Here is a 15,666-nt window from a genome sequence, read left to right on the forward strand (position 1 = left end):
TTACTTTCAACATAATTCCCATCCTCTACCCCTAGCCTATTTATAGGCTCTTCCTTTCAGTTGTAATATCTAACTGAAAAGGTATAATCGACTACAACACTAATTGAAGGGTACAACACAGCTTATGTATCAATAGCGTAATGACTAGGATACCCCTGGGGTTGTGATAATCCCCTTCCCTTGAAAAATTTCTTGTCCCCAAGAAATTATAACAATTGGACTCTGCCCTTGGGAACTGGTTCAGCAAGTCTAGCAAATACTTCAAGGTGGTATGGTCTGGATGGAAGTGTGTCCACTGCACTAGGACTTGAGTACGGGGCAGTGTATCTTGATATTACCCTTTTATCCAAAATAGCCAGAGGCTGTTCTTCCACTGCAAGATTTTCATCTACAGGTGGGAGGTTAGGACTGGTGGCTGCATTAGGTTCCACCGATTTCTTTAGTAGAGACACATGAAATATCGGATGAGTATTCACCCCAGCTAGCAACTACAGCCTGTAAGCCACTTTTCCCACTTTGGCCGTTGTTGGAAACGGCCCAAAGTACTTAGGGCTCATTTTAGATGCAAGATTAGTGAAAAAAGAGTGCCGTTGAAACCTTTTCACTTCAAATATACCATATCCCCAACATTAAATGCCCTCTCACTTCTCCTATCAGAAAATTGCTTCATTCGGATTTGGGCTGTAGCTAACTCCTTAAGCAGTGTTAAGACCTCCTGTCTATGCTGCAAATACTGCTCCACTGCAGCCATAGAATTTGGATAGTCGATCACAGCCAGTATGAGGGGAGGGTTATATCCAAACAATGCCTCAAAAGGGACCCTCTTTATAGCAATATGGTAGCTGGAGTTGAACCACCATTTTGCCAATGACGGCCATCTATTCTAGCTTTTTGGTTTTGCGAAGCACATACATCTCAAATAGGCCTCTAGACACTGGTTCACCCTTTCGGTTTGCCCATCAGTTTCAGGGTGTCTCCTCTTATTCTATTGGTTTCTAATTGCAGCCTTTAACCAAACTTACTAATAAGAGATAGAGTAGTATAATTTCCAAAATATATTGTATCACATATTCAACTAAGTACCTAGGCGTATAAGTTCTACAAAACATTCTACCAAAAGTACATACATAATGCCTTATCTTCTCTCACCCTTTAGCCTCTAATTGGTCGATCTTCATTGGTCTTCCCATCCCACCAAAAGTACATACATAAGTACGTTGAGGTTTGGTATAAATAAAGGGTCACGCAGCCACTTTGGGGACTTTTTCAGCATATTGAAGACAGAAGCCTCTGCAGGGAGTTCATCCCCAAACCAGCTAGGGTTTTGAAGATTTGGAGGCTTGGGTTTTGAGGAGTCGACCCTGCATCGCCTACCAATCCCTCAACTGCTGCCATATGTGCGAGAGGCTAGCAAGAAACTGCTGCTATTCGGCTGTTCTAGGACTGAAGAGGTGTGATCTCAGTTATTTAATTGTGTTATTTACTGTCCATTGTTTCAACACTACATCCTTGTTGTGTTTGTGTTTTTGCTATCTCTATTTGCATCAAATTGGTATCAGAGCAAGTTGATCTTGAGAGTTAATGGCTGCAAGAGGGAGAAGAGGAAATAGAGGCCCTAAAGGTAGATATGTCACCGTTGAGTTGTTTGAAGAACTGCAGGAACAATTTAGAAACCTTACACTGGCTATGAATTTTCAAAATCAGAGAAATGCCAGTGATGAAGAATCTGATCATGTCGGGGGAGCAAGGAATGGAATTAATAAGCTATCTGAGGCTGAAAATGATAGTTTGAGTGATGGAGAAAGACTTGGTAATAAAAGGCGTGTGCAGCGAAATGAAAGGCCTCAAAGATGGGATGATCGCATTGTGCGTGCTTTACAAAGTTCCAAAGAGAGTGGTGCCAAGTGCATATTTCAGAATTTGATGGTGATATGGAAGCTGAAGAATGTTTGGATTGGGTGGACAGCATTGAAAGTTATTTTGAGTGGAAAGAGCCTGAAGAGAGGAAAGTGAAGCATATGGGAGCAAAGCTTCGAGGACCAGCGTCTACTTGGTGCAAACATTATCAAAATGATCGTGAGAATAGAGGAAAAGGAAAAGTTTGAAGATGGAAGAAGATGAAAGAGAAGCTGTAGGCTCAGTTTTTACCTCAAGATTATGAGCAAACATTGTATCAGAGGGTTCAGAACTTAAGACAGCGTGAAAGTATACTCAGCTTAAGTTCTGAACCCTTTGATACAATGTTTGCTCAAAGAGTTTCATAGGCTCATAAAGTCAGTGAAAGTATACCCAAAAGAGTTTCATAGGCTGTCACTAAGGTGTAACCTTGCTGAAACTGAAGTACAAAGGGTGAGTCGTTATGTGAACGGGCTCAAAATGGCCATTCAAGATCAAGTAAGTCTGCAGCAGCCTTATAAAGTGAGTGATGCCTATCAACTTGCACTCAAAGTTGAAGCGCAACTTGCACAAAACAATCCTTGAAAACTGGTAACTGGTCATACCAATGGTGCCTCAACTAGTAAGTTGGGAGTGGGCGCTGAGGTAAAGGGAATAGCTGCAACTATGCATTCCAATCAACCCAACAATTATAATAGTGGAAAGACATCCTCAGTACAGCCTAATAATATTAAATGCTATAGATGCTTTGAACTTGGACATAAATCTAATGAGTGCCCGAAAAGAGATAATAGAGTTAATCTTGTTGAAGCCGAAGAAGCTGATCCAGAAGAAAATTTTGCTAGTTTTGAGGATCAGGAGCCCCAACCAGAAGCCGAAAATGAATTGCAGAGGAAGGAATTGTGGGGGACACACTTGGCGAGGCCTTAGTCATCCAGAGGTCATGGCTTTCCCCTTCGATTAGCAGCGGTAATTGGCTAAGGAAGAACATTTTCCGAACTAAATGTACAGCTGGTGGAAAGCTACACAATTTGATAATTGATAATGGGAGCAATGAGAATTTAGTCTCTCAAGAAATGGTGGATAAATTGAAATTGAAGACTGAACGACATCCACAATCATATCGGATTCTTTGGTTCAACAGAGGAAATGAGGTAATTGTCTCATTAAGATGCCTTGTCAATTTTTCAATTGGTTCCTTCAAAGAATTAGTTTATTGTGATGTGGTTCCCATGGATGCTTGCCAATTCTTACTCGGCCGACCCTGGCAATATGGCCGGGTCACGATTCATGATGGTGTGAAGAACACTTATTCATTTTTCGTCAAAGATTGTGAGAAGAAGAAGAAGCTTGTGCTGAAACCAGTGAAGAATGATAAAGAGAAGGGCTGCTCTATTGCACTTGTAAATAGAGGGGATTTTATTGGCAAAATCAAGGAAACCGGGTTGCTATATGTTCTTCAAAAGGAAGAAAATCTGCAATTAGATATTCCAAGTGACATAAGAGAAATTCTTGAAGAGTATAGAGATGTGATGCCGGATGAGCTACCCGATGGACTCCCTTCAATTAGGGACATACAACACCACATTGGTCCTATGCTGGGTGCCACCTTTTTTAATGTACCTCATTATCATGAGTCCAAAGGAGCACAAAGAACTTCAAAGGCAGGTTACATAACTTCTTAGGAAAGGGTTCATACAAGAGAGTCTAAGTCCTTGTGTCGTACTAGCTTTACTCACCCCTAAGAAAGATGGGAGTTGGAGAATGTGTGTTTATAGTAGGGGTATCAATAAAATAACCGTTAAATACAAGTTTTCCATTCCAAAATTGGATGATATGCTTGACGCGCTAGCTGGATATCGTGTTTATTCCAAGATTGACTTGAAGAGCGGCTATCACCAAATCAGAATAAGGCCTAGAGATGAATGGAAAACAGCTTTTAAGACCAAGGAAGGACTCTACGAGTGGTTAGTAATGCCTTTTGGATTGTCTAATGCACCTAGTACCTTCATGATACTTATGAATTGAGTGGCTAAAAGGTACTCTTAGCCTTCCATGCATCAGGATGTATACAAGTATGTCACTCATTGTTGCACCTGTCAAGTTTCAAAGGGGCAGCATCAAAATACAGATCTTTACACTCCTTTACCAGTCCCTACGGCCCCATGGATTGACATAAGCATGAACTTTGTATTAGGTTTATTGCGGACTGCTAGGGGTGTTGATTCCATCTTGGTCGTGGTGGATTGATTCTCAAAGATGGCCCATTTTATTGCTTGTAAGAAGACTTTTGATGCAACTCACCTGGCAAAATATTTTTTTAGGGAAGTAGTTAGATTGCACAGGGTGCCAAAAACTATCACCTCTGATCAAGACACAAAGTTTCTTAGCCATTTTTGGAGGACATTGTGGAAAGTATTGGCAACAAAATTGCAATACAGTAGTGCTTATCACCCACAAACAGATGGGCAAACTGAAGTAGTAAACAGGAGCTTGGGGAATTTTTTGCGTTGCCTTGTAAAAGACACCATCCAACAGTGGGATCTAATTTTACCACAGGCTGAATTTGCTTATAACAGCACTTTTAACAGATCTACTGGGAAGAGTCCTTTCCAAGTGGTATATGGAACAAATCCCAATCAGATTGTTGATCTCATGGATGTCTCCAATCAGCATACGGTTAGTGATGATGCAGTTGCTTATGCTGAGAATTTGAAATAGGTGCAAGAAGAAGTTAGGAAAAGGCTTGAAAATGTGAACCAACATTGCAAGGGATCAGCTGATCAACATAGAAGGTATAAGGAGTATCAAGTGGGTGAATGGGTCATGGTTTTCCTTTGGAAAGAAATATTTCCAGCAGGTACCTATCACAAGTTAAAGAGTAAAAAGATTGTGCCATGCAAAATTCTATGCAAGTTTGGTGAAAATGCCTATGGGGTTGAACTCCCTCAAGACCTTGATATATCATCAATCTTTATTGTGGCAGATTTGTATCCTTTCTATGGCAATCTGCAAGTGGAATTACAGGATGTCAAGTGTAAGAGTCCACCTCAGGTGACTTCTAGCAAAGCAGGAAGGATCTAAGCTGTTAGACATGTGCAGGAGGTGAAGACTAGAGCTGGAAATTATTTTAGATTTCTGGTAAGATGGGCAGGAAAACCTAATTATGAAAATTCATGGATTAGCGAGAGGATTTTATGAAATTTGACCCTGAAATGTGCTAGGCAGCCAAGTTGACAACTCGCTTGATGGCGAGTTCTTTCTAAGAAGGGTGGAATGATGCAAACCTGTACATAGTTTTTAATTTCATGTGTTTTCTCTAATTGGGTAGGGGTATTTTGGTAATTTTAGCCTTTTTTTTTGGGGGTGGGGGGTGGGGGGGGGGGGGTATATTTTGGTGTAAGTTAATTTTAGGATGTCTTTTTTGTAAGATCAAGTATTTTGTTGTGGTTCCTAAAGATTAGTGACTTTTAGGGGGAGTTATTTGCAAAATGGGAGTTGGCTTCTCTTGGAAGCTTGAAGAGATAGAAGTTGGCTTCCCTTGGAAGGTTGAGGTTTGGTATATATAAAGGGTCTCCCAAGCCACTTTAGGGACTTTTTCAGCATTTTGAAGACAGAAGCCTCTGCATGGAGTTCAACTCCAAGCCAACCAAGGTTTTGAAGATTTGGAGGCTTGGATTTTGAGTCGTCGGCCATGCAATGCCTACCAATCCCTCCACCACTACCCGAGGCGCAAGAGGCTAGCAAGAAGCTGTTGCTACTCGGTTGTTCTAGGACTGAAGAGATGTAATCTCAGTTATTTAAGTGTATTATTTGTTGTCCATTGTTTCAATACTACATTCTTGTTGTGTTTGTGCTATTTTTGTTGTCCCTATTTGCATCACAAGTTGACAACTTGCTTAATGGTGAGTCCTTTCTAAGGAGGCAAGACTTGTGCATAAGTTTTAATTTTTTTTTTTAATTGGGCATTAGGGGTAGTTTGGTAATTTTTAGTTTTGGGGGGTAGTGGAGGAAGAGTACTTTGGTCCCTATATACAAAAACAAACGAGATGTTCAAAACTGTGAAAATTACAAAGGAATTAAGTTAATGAGCCATACTATGAAACTCTGGGAGAGAGTAATAGAGCAGAAGTTCAGAAAAGAAATAGATGTCTCGGAAAATCAGTTTGGTTTCATGCCTGCTTGGTCAACAATGGAAGTTATATACCTACTGAGGTGCCTAATGGAAAGGTATCGGGATCATCAAAAGGACCTACATATGGTGTTTATAGATTTAGAAAAGGCCTATGATAGGGTCCCTAGAGAAGTATTATGGAGGGTTTTAGAGAAGAAAGAAGTCTAAATAGCCTATATACAAGCCCTTAAGGACTTGTATCACGGTACAGAGACAATGGTCAGAATATGCGAAGGGGATACTGAACCGTTTAAAATTACAAAGGAACTGCATCAAGGTTTTGCACTAAGTCCATACTTATTTGCTTTAGTAATGGATAGACTCACTAAACACATTCAGATAGAGGTGCCATTGTGTATGTTATTTGCAAATGGTGTTGGTGGATGAAACAAAAGAAGAAGTGGACACTAAGCTTGAGTTGTGAAGAAACAATTTAGAATTTAAGGGATTTAAATTAAGTAGAAGGAAAACATAATATATGGAATGTAAATTTAGTAAGAATGCAAGAGTGGATGATGTTATAATAAAATTGGAAGATCAAATCTTACAAAGAAAATACCATTTTCGATATTTGGGATCAATGATTCAAAAAGTGGGAGAAATTCACAAGGATATCACGCATAGAATTAAGGCAGGTTGGCTAAAATGGAGAAATGCATCGGGGGTGTTATGTGATGGTAAAATCTCATTAAAATTGCAAGGAAAATTCTATAAGACAGCTATAAGACCAGTCTTGTTGTATGACTCAAAATGTTAGGCAGTCAAATACCAGCATGAGCAAAAGACGAGTGTAGCAGAGATGAGGATGCTAAGATGGATATGCGACCATACAAGAAAAGATAAAATTAGAAATGAGGTTATTCGTAATAAGGTAGGAGTAGTGCCAATTGAGGAGAAGATGAGAGAGACTAGACTAAGATGGTTTGGCCATGTGAGAAAGAGACCAAGAGACGCTCCTACGAGGAGAGTTGATGAAATGGAACAATTAGTCAAAAAAAGAGGTAGAGGTAGATCCAAGAAGACTTTGGGAGTGACATTAAAGTTTGATATGAAGTGTATGAATCTAAATGAATATATGACAAAAGATAGAAATACATGGAAGTCTAGAATTCATGTAGCCGACCCCACATAGTGGGATAAAGGCTAGATATGTTGTTTTTTGGTGTAAGTTTGGGGGTTCTTTTCTGTAATTTTGGGGTGTATTTATGTAAGAACAAGCGTTTTGTCAAGCTTCCTAAAAGATTAGTGACTTGTAGGGGAGTTATTTGCAAATTGGGAGTTAGCTTAAGTTGGAAGCTTGAAGAGATAGGAGTTGGCATCTCTTGGAAGCTTGAGGGTTGGTATAAATAGAGAGCTTCTTAGCCAGTTTAGCATTTTGAAGATAGAAATCTTTGCAGAGTGTTTTGGCTCCAAACCAGCTAGGGTTCTGAAGATTTGGAGACTTGAGTTTTGAGGATTCGACCTCACCACTGCTGCCATAAGCATGAGAGGCTAGCAAGAAGTTGTTGCTTTGTTGTTCTAGGTCTGAAAAGGTGTGATTTTAGTTGTTTTAGTGTGTTATTTGTTGTCCATTGTGTCAAGGCACCATCTGTCTCTCTCTCTCTCTCTCACACGCACACACACACACACACATGCTCGCGCACACATTCAAATTGATGCCATCCAGCCCACCACCAATAAGCTTTGTCTGTTGTAGATAATCTCTCCTCTCACACATGGTGATTAACGATATTGTGTATTTGGGTTTTGTGGGAGGAATGGTGTGGTGGATTAGGAAGGTCAAATAATCCCTACAACCCCCTCCCCTTCCCCACCACCACCAACAAAAGACATGAATATGTGTGGAAGACGAGGGCGAGCCTTGGTACCAATGATAAGATTGCTCCTTTGTAATTGAAAGGTCATGGGTTTGAGTCGTGGAAAGTCATTGCAACAAGAAAAAAATAAAAAAGCTTCATGCAATGAGACGGCCCTTTAAGTTAAAAACAATGATGGACATAAAAGGTCTTAGCTCTACGTTGGTTCTATCGAAGAGCAAAGCAGATTATGCTAGTCAAGTTCAGAAGAGTGATTGAGAGAATTCCAGCTCTGCAATTTGTGCTCATTTAGTTGAAAATCACATCCGATTGAGCGAAATCACTTTACCAAATCTGCAATTTGTACACTTTTTTTGTATCTCTCTTATGTCGAAGATTCTTCATGGTATTAGAGCCATACAAGAGAGAATCTGATAATTGCAATTGAAGTAATGATTGTCTTACCGGGATTTTGCACCCAGGTTTGTTAATCGAAATTTTATTAGATTTCATAAGGTTTTTCTTGTGATTAGTGTGAGAATGATTTGGGAAGAAAAAACCTAAAGATTAACCTCTCCTAGCTTGCTATTTATAATAGACATAATGGGCTTTAATTACATGGCCTAATAATTACAAATAAAACACACATAAAATATGTTCAATTATACTAATAATTCTAATACTCCCCCTCAAGCTGGAGCATTGATATCATATACACCAAGCTTGTTACAAATATGTTCTATTTGAGGACCCTTTAAAAACTTGGTGAAGACATCTGCAAGTTAATCATTGGAGTTAACAAACTCTGTAACCAGTGTTTGAAAATTCAGCCTAGGCGGCCGCCTAGGCGCTGAGCAGCCACCGACTGCGGCGATTTAGGGCTACTCGGCAGCCCTATGCGCCATGCCCGACTAATCAGGCCGTCACGCCGCCTAACTGCTTGGGCGGTCGCCTAGGTCCCGCACGACCTGGGCCACCTAGGTTGTGCGCGTCCTGGGCCGACCTTATTTTCCCCTCCCGTTCTCTATTTCCCCTTTCCCTTTCTCTCTGGTTGTGTTCATCGCAGCTCCTCTCTCTCTCTCTCGCCTTCGATCTCCTCTTGGTCGTTCGCCGCCACCATCGATCTCTTCTCTTGGTCCTGCTCTCTCGTTGCCGCCGACCTCACTTGTTGGTCGTTCTCTCTCGTCGCCGATCGCATCTTGCTGCGGTATGTATCCAACTATCCATCTTCCTCCGCCAACGCAAGCTAGCGTTGTTGCGGTATGTATCCAAACTCGTTGCTCGCTTGCATATTGCTTGCTTCAGCAAGTAGCAAGTTGCTGCTGCTTGCTGCTTCGTTGCTGCAACAGTTGTTGATTTCATTAGATGACTTTTAATTAAATTGCAATGTCAATTATTCAATACTCAGGGAAAAAAAAGAAAACAGGAAGTGAAATGAATGATTCGGATAGGACTGGAAGTACGAGAGCATTGTCCGAGGCCTCCTCAATTCTTAAAAGGAAGTCAAATGATGTCAGATGGGAGTATGGAATGTTAATTGATCTGAAAAATATGGATAAAATTAAATGTAAGTTGTGTGGTAAAATTATGTCTGGAGGTGTTTACAGAGTAAAAGAACACATTGGCCACATTTCTAGAAATGTTTCTGCATGTCCAAAATCTTCTCCGACTGATCAAGCCAAATGTAAGAATGTTATTGCCGAGGCAAAGAATAAGAGGAAAAATAAGGAGGAGGAGGAAGATTTGATGAGATCAACTGTTAATATTTCTGAAAGAGTGGAAGGGGATGATGAAGATGAATTACAAGAGTTAGGTAGCAGAAAAACGTCCCGTACTCTTGGCCCTATGGATAAGTTTGCTAGCTCCATCAGCCCTGAAACTTGTTTGAGTGCGAGAATGACCCAAAGCCAACAAACTATTAGTGAAGCACTATTTAAAGAGAGAACACAGTCTGTTCGTGAATATTATGCTAGATGGGTGTATGAAGCTGGTATACCTTTCAATGCTATTGACAATGATAGCTTCAAATTGTTTGTTGAGGCGGTTGGTCAATTTGGGCCGGGCTTCAAACCTCTCAATCAATACCAATTGAAGGAACCGCTATCAAAGGGAGAAGTTGACAGAATAAAAGAGTTATTGAAGAAACATGAAGAAGAGTGGGCACGAACTGGGTGCTCCATTATGACAGATGCTTGGACAGATAGAAAAAGGAGGAGCATCATGAACCTATGTGTTAATTCTAATGCAGGTACTGCTTTCCTTTCTTCTAGAGGGTGTGGATTACGAGTAGACCTTGTACCTTTGCAGAGAGCAACAGGAAGGCTATTTGGCTTAGGATTCATGGTAGGAGGAACCATTAACGGAGAGAGTGAGTCAGTAGAGTCCTATTTTGGAGGAATGCTGGCGCCAGCAGCGAGATGAGGACGACGATGATATGTAAGAAGTGGAGGATTCGTAGAATGTGGACTTGATGATAGTAGTGGGGGGTCCTCAAAGGAGGAGACAGACGGACCCAAAGAGGGCAGCGAAAGAGAAGAAAAAAGAATAGGCAATGCCTAGTCAAGACTTTGTGAATCGGGCTGAGCAATCGAGAATAAAGATTGTTGTTCAAAGAAGATGACATCAACAAACATAAGATAGCGGTTCAACTCAATCCAAGATATAGAAAATGAGGACTATGCTGATATATATAATCAGCCAGTCTCTAATACAAGATCAACCGCATAAAGCAAACGCTTAATATATAACCAGCAAACTTAACAGAAAGCTAACAGAAATACTAAACATAGAAAAGACTAACTAAAGACCAGTTAGTCATGTCACGTGATCTCCAATAGGAGTAGCCGAGGAAGATACACTTGAGAGATTTTGTAGCAAGTTTATCTTGTCTAGGTAAAAAAGAATGCACAAAATAGATACATTCAAATACACGAAGGGGAACAAAATAAAGTGGTTGTGTAGGGAATAAAAGAGAATAAGGAATTTTTTCCTGTAACACCGAAGATGGCATGCGATTTATCAGATAACATACAACAAAAACATCTCCCCAAAATTTGGTGGGAAGATTGGCATGTAAAAGTAATGTTTGTGCAGTTTCAATGAGATGACGATTTTTACTCTCAACAACACCAATTTATTGAGGTGTGTTAAGGATAGAAAGATTAATGCAAGATGCCATTAGTAGCCATGAAAGTAGTAAATTGAGAGAAAAAGTACTCATGGGCATTATCACTATGTCAAGTACGTATAAAAACTCCAAACTATGTGTTTATTTCAGCAGTAAATGTTTGAAAGATAGAAAACAATTCGGATCAACTCTTCATGAGAAACAACCAAGTGTAACGAGAAAATCATCAATAAAAGTAACGAAATATGAAAACCTAGAGTAGAGTTGACTCAACTGGGCCCCCATACATTAGAGTGCACAAGGGAAAAGGGAGCCTCGGCCCTATTATTGATGCGACTAAAAAAAGAACTACGGGCGTGTTTATCACGCTAACATAACTCACAATTAAAAGTGGATAATGACGATAAATTAGGAGTTAATTTCTTCAGTTTGGAGAGGTTGGGATGACCGAGACGAGATTGGAAAAGGTCTAGGTAAGCCACACTGGTGCAAGCTACCGGCGAACTAGGCACAACAAGATGATAGTGGCCTCGTGACTCACACTAGACGTCAATCATCCGTCCCGTACCCCAATCCTGCACACAAACAGAAGTGGAAGTAAAGGTTATTGAACAGTCTAGTTCTCTAGTAAGTTGACTAAAAGAAAGCAAATTAAAAGGTGTAACTTGGAAACCCTAGGGCTTAAGAATTCGAGAAACAAAGGAGAGAGAGAAAACTGATGCATTGGAATCTTATTAAGTGAATGAATGAATAACAAACAACTAACATAAGCTGCTTATATATGCAACTTACCGCCTCACACTAATAATAACATGACAACAACATAAAATAGAAAGCAAACAGCAAGCCAATACTATCTCAATGTTACATTCTCTTCAACAAAAGGACTACATGGGACATAAAAGACAGAATTTAAAGAGAGAGAAGGTAGGAGAGGTTTTTCCTATCCCTTTAACTGGTGTTTTGGTGCCATCTGCAAGAGTGGTTGTTGGTAAATGTTCAGAAAAGGTAAGTGTAGAGAAAAGATCTTTATTACCACACATGTGATCGGTGGCGTCAGTGTCCAACATCCAAGGCCCAATAGAAGGCTTTGAGTATCACAAGACATGGGATTACTAGTAGATTGTTGACACCTGGAATTTCAAGGAAGCCTTGTAGTTAGTAGCAAGCAGGGTTACTGTCGAAGGGCCCAATACTGGACTAGGGTCACTCTGTGCAATGTGAGCCGCCCTGGATTTCTAAGATCCAGGAGGGGCAATTGGTCTACCATTCTTCTTACAACACTTGTCTTCCTCATGCCCCTTGCAAAAGTTGCACTGAGGGCGAGAATGGCATCTAACCGACCCTGATTATCGCCTGAAGTCTTAGACACAAGAGTAGAGGCCTCGAGAGGGGTACCTGCAAAAGCACCAGTAGAGAAAGAACTGTCAGCCATATTAAGCAATCTTTTGTATGTATCTTTCATAATAGGGTTAGTGGACCCAATCAAGATTTGATGGCTGACAGACTCGAACTCAAGCTTGGGACCGAATAAAGTGAGGACCATGAACAGTTTTTCTTGTTGAGAATCATTATTAAAGAAAAACTAGAGAGTGGCTTGATCTGCACACCTTTTGTTCCTATAGGAGAGCAGTTGGTAGATATCTTGACTAAGAGTCTCCCGGGTAATGTGTATTATAGGTTCTTGAGGAAGATGGGCATGCATGATATACACGCTCTATCTTGAGGGGGAGTGTTAGAAGGCCGAAGGTTCCATGCTTTCCTAATATGGAGATTCCTGAATTATGATTGGTTTCCTAATAGTGTTTGTACCATATATTCTTTGTATTCTAGACTGACTCGATTGTATCAGTAGCTGTATGATTTGTTTCTTTTATGTAAATATTTTCTAAGCTAGATTAGGCAACTATTAATTAAGAATCCTTCCTAATTAGCCTTAGGATCTTGCCTATTCAGGATAGGCGTATGTGTATATATGTCTTGGCATTTCATTGAGATTAATAAGATCGGTTTTTTGGTCTTCTTGACACTATTAATTCACCATCATTATCTACTTGCTTGAACCCATAATGATCATTGTGATGCTCAAACCTGTATATTCAACCATGAAGTTTTTGGTTTCCTGCATGGTTATATCAATGATTATTTAATTTTTATTTTATTTTTTGAATTTTGTGCAATATTTTTTTTGTGAAATTTTTCTTTGAAATTGAATATCTTTTGATGGCTTAAATCTAGTTTTTGAATGGTTTTTGCCTATAATTTATAGGATGGGGACCATGGTGATGATGATCAGGATGAAGATGTGCCTCGTGCAGCTGACATGGAGGGAAGGGTTGAGAAATACATTGGTGTCAAAGTGAAGGCATGTAACCATTTTAGAATTATATGCATTATTGTTAAGAGAAAAATATACTCATCTGGTTTCACAAGTAAAACTCCTAAATGGATTCTTAATTGATCAATTCTCCCTCCCTCCCTCTCTCTCTCTCTCTCAAACTTTTTGATCTGTCTCACGTTGCATTGGGCAATCCCCCTAAATTCTTAACCAACTGATTTTGAACTGTTTCATTTATGAATTGGTTATTTCATGTGTTTGGTTGCACAAATAGATTAGCTCCTGAACCCCCAAATTTTGTTTTGCTTGTGAAAGTTTGTCTACTAATTTCTTTTGTTACATATTGCCAGCTAATCAAATGGATTGATAAAGCATTCTTCTGATGGCTTTACAAATCTTAAATTATAAAAAAATGAGAAGTTCAGAATTACTTAATTCCAGTGGCATGCTTAATTCAAACAACCAAGAGGACCTTGTTTTTAAATGACATGACTCATTTGAAAGTACTAATCTGATTCTGAAAATCAGTCCTATTCAATATTCTTGGTTGGCCTTTGTTTCATAGGTTTCCTTTACGGGTCAAGGAGAGACACAATCTATGAAGCAGTTGTCTGGGGGCCAGAAAACTGTGGTGGCATTGGCACTGATCTTTGCCATACAGCGATGTGATCCTGCACCCTTTTATCTTTTTGATGAGATAGATGCAGCACTTGATCCTCAGTACAGAACTGCTGTCGGAAGTATCCTACTTTTTTACATTGTTCTCTCTCTCTCTCACACACACACGTGCGTGAGCGCTCACAATCTTTTGATGTCTGTCTATGTATGCTGCAACTTCTTTTTAGTTAATCCTAATGGAGTAATAAGTCACTTCATCCTAAATATTATTGACCCTTCCTGCACTGCTATGTTTGAAGGTGGCCACCACTTATCCCCAGGCATCTTCATTTTGGATAACACCCTGTAGTTAGTGAGCCAGAACACCCTGGATTTCTTCCTCCTATTTCTAAATATATTATGCTATGATAATGTATGTATCTCCATGCATGTTATTTCATGCAACAAGCATTTGTTACACATATTGGGATATTTGTACATGCCGGAGTTTGTGTGCCTTCTCCCTGGCTCCCATTTTTTCAAGAGTATCTTTGCTATTTTCTGGTGCATCTTTTTATAAAAAGAAAAAAGATGGGACCCAACTAAAATTTCTTATTAATAAAATCAAGCACACCAATAACAAAATTAAGCATTATCACAATTTAATCGGTAAAATAGTGAACTGAACTAACTATATACATGCCCTGGTGGCAAGCAAGCAAACTGTATTTCTTCACTTGTACTACTAAGAAAAGGAATTAGAACTAGGAAATTTGAGAATTAGTTACTATTTTCTGGTGTAACACTAGCATATACTAGCCCTCCATTTGATGGCAGTACTTGTGACTAGTGGTCCTAGCCTTTGTGTTCCACATTATGATTATGTGTTTCCATTTCTTTCATGAACAGAGCATCTGCGTGAATTTATGTTTCAACACGCAAACTGTTTCTCCATCTGGATCATGGCTCAGGCTTTTCTTATTGGCTGATTACCTCCTCTGGATTTGGGAACAAATGTAAATGCACTTTGGATATCTAAACAGTACCATAACAGTTAAGAAAGATTTGGTATTTTGGGTCCAAAGAAAGGTGTTTATGGTAGCGTAAAAAGTCCTAATTTATGTTTCTATTGATATAGTTGCTGTTAGTATAGTTTTGCAGCTTCTGTTTATGCTTTCTCATCTTTTTAGCTTCTTCTAATATAATTTCTGGTTATATAGTTTTCAGTTTTTCCTTATTTTCCTTGTGCCACTCCGTTAGTTGTTTTATATGGTGTAAAAGATTACATGATGGACTCCTGTTTGTTGGACTTATTTATTCAGTATACAGAATTTATAGACATGGTGGGGCCAAATAGAGGTTCAAGTGTTGAACAAGATAGAAAAGAGAGTAAACCCTTCTTTTAGGAATAGAACTCTATGTTAGGTCTTGTCTCCCTCTATTGAAATTTATAGTAAGCAGTACAATAATTAAGGCTAAAATTAAGGCATAAATTATAGTTAATTACATCTAATTACATGCTTAATTGACTGCTAATTGACAGCTATTTCTTGATTTGTGGCAAATCTTCCTTCCTTGATTTATGGCAATTCTTCTTTATTTTTCTACCTTGATTCACGACACTCTCTCTCAAGTTGGTGAATAGACATTGTCCATTCCCAGTTTGGCTATAATCTTGTGGAAGACAGGACTAAGGAGTCCCTTGGTTAGAACATCAGTTAGTTGAGATTCACTTGGT

At 39.4% G+C, this 15,666-nt stretch overlaps 1 protein-coding gene across 5 annotated transcripts in view; it reads left to right on the plus strand.

Moving 5' to 3' along the window:
* LOC127810284 (structural maintenance of chromosomes protein 3) overlaps positions 1–15,666 on the plus strand; it is a 108,236-nt gene that overhangs the window by 85,471 nt on the left and 7,099 nt on the right. For all 5 annotated transcript variants that reach the window (XM_052349671.1, XM_052349685.1, XM_052349677.1 and 2 more), the window contains 2 exons: positions 13,263–13,358; positions 13,897–14,071. In XM_052349671.1, the coding sequence (XP_052205631.1) occupies positions 13,263–13,358; positions 13,897–14,071 (271 nt within the window). The remainder of the gene's footprint in view (positions 1–13,262; positions 13,359–13,896; positions 14,072–15,666) is intronic.

This window comes from Diospyros lotus, chromosome 1, assembly GCF_014633365.1.
Source record: "Diospyros lotus cultivar Yz01 chromosome 1, ASM1463336v1, whole genome shotgun sequence".
Classification (NCBI taxonomy): Eukaryota; Viridiplantae; Streptophyta; class Magnoliopsida; order Ericales; family Ebenaceae; genus Diospyros; species Diospyros lotus.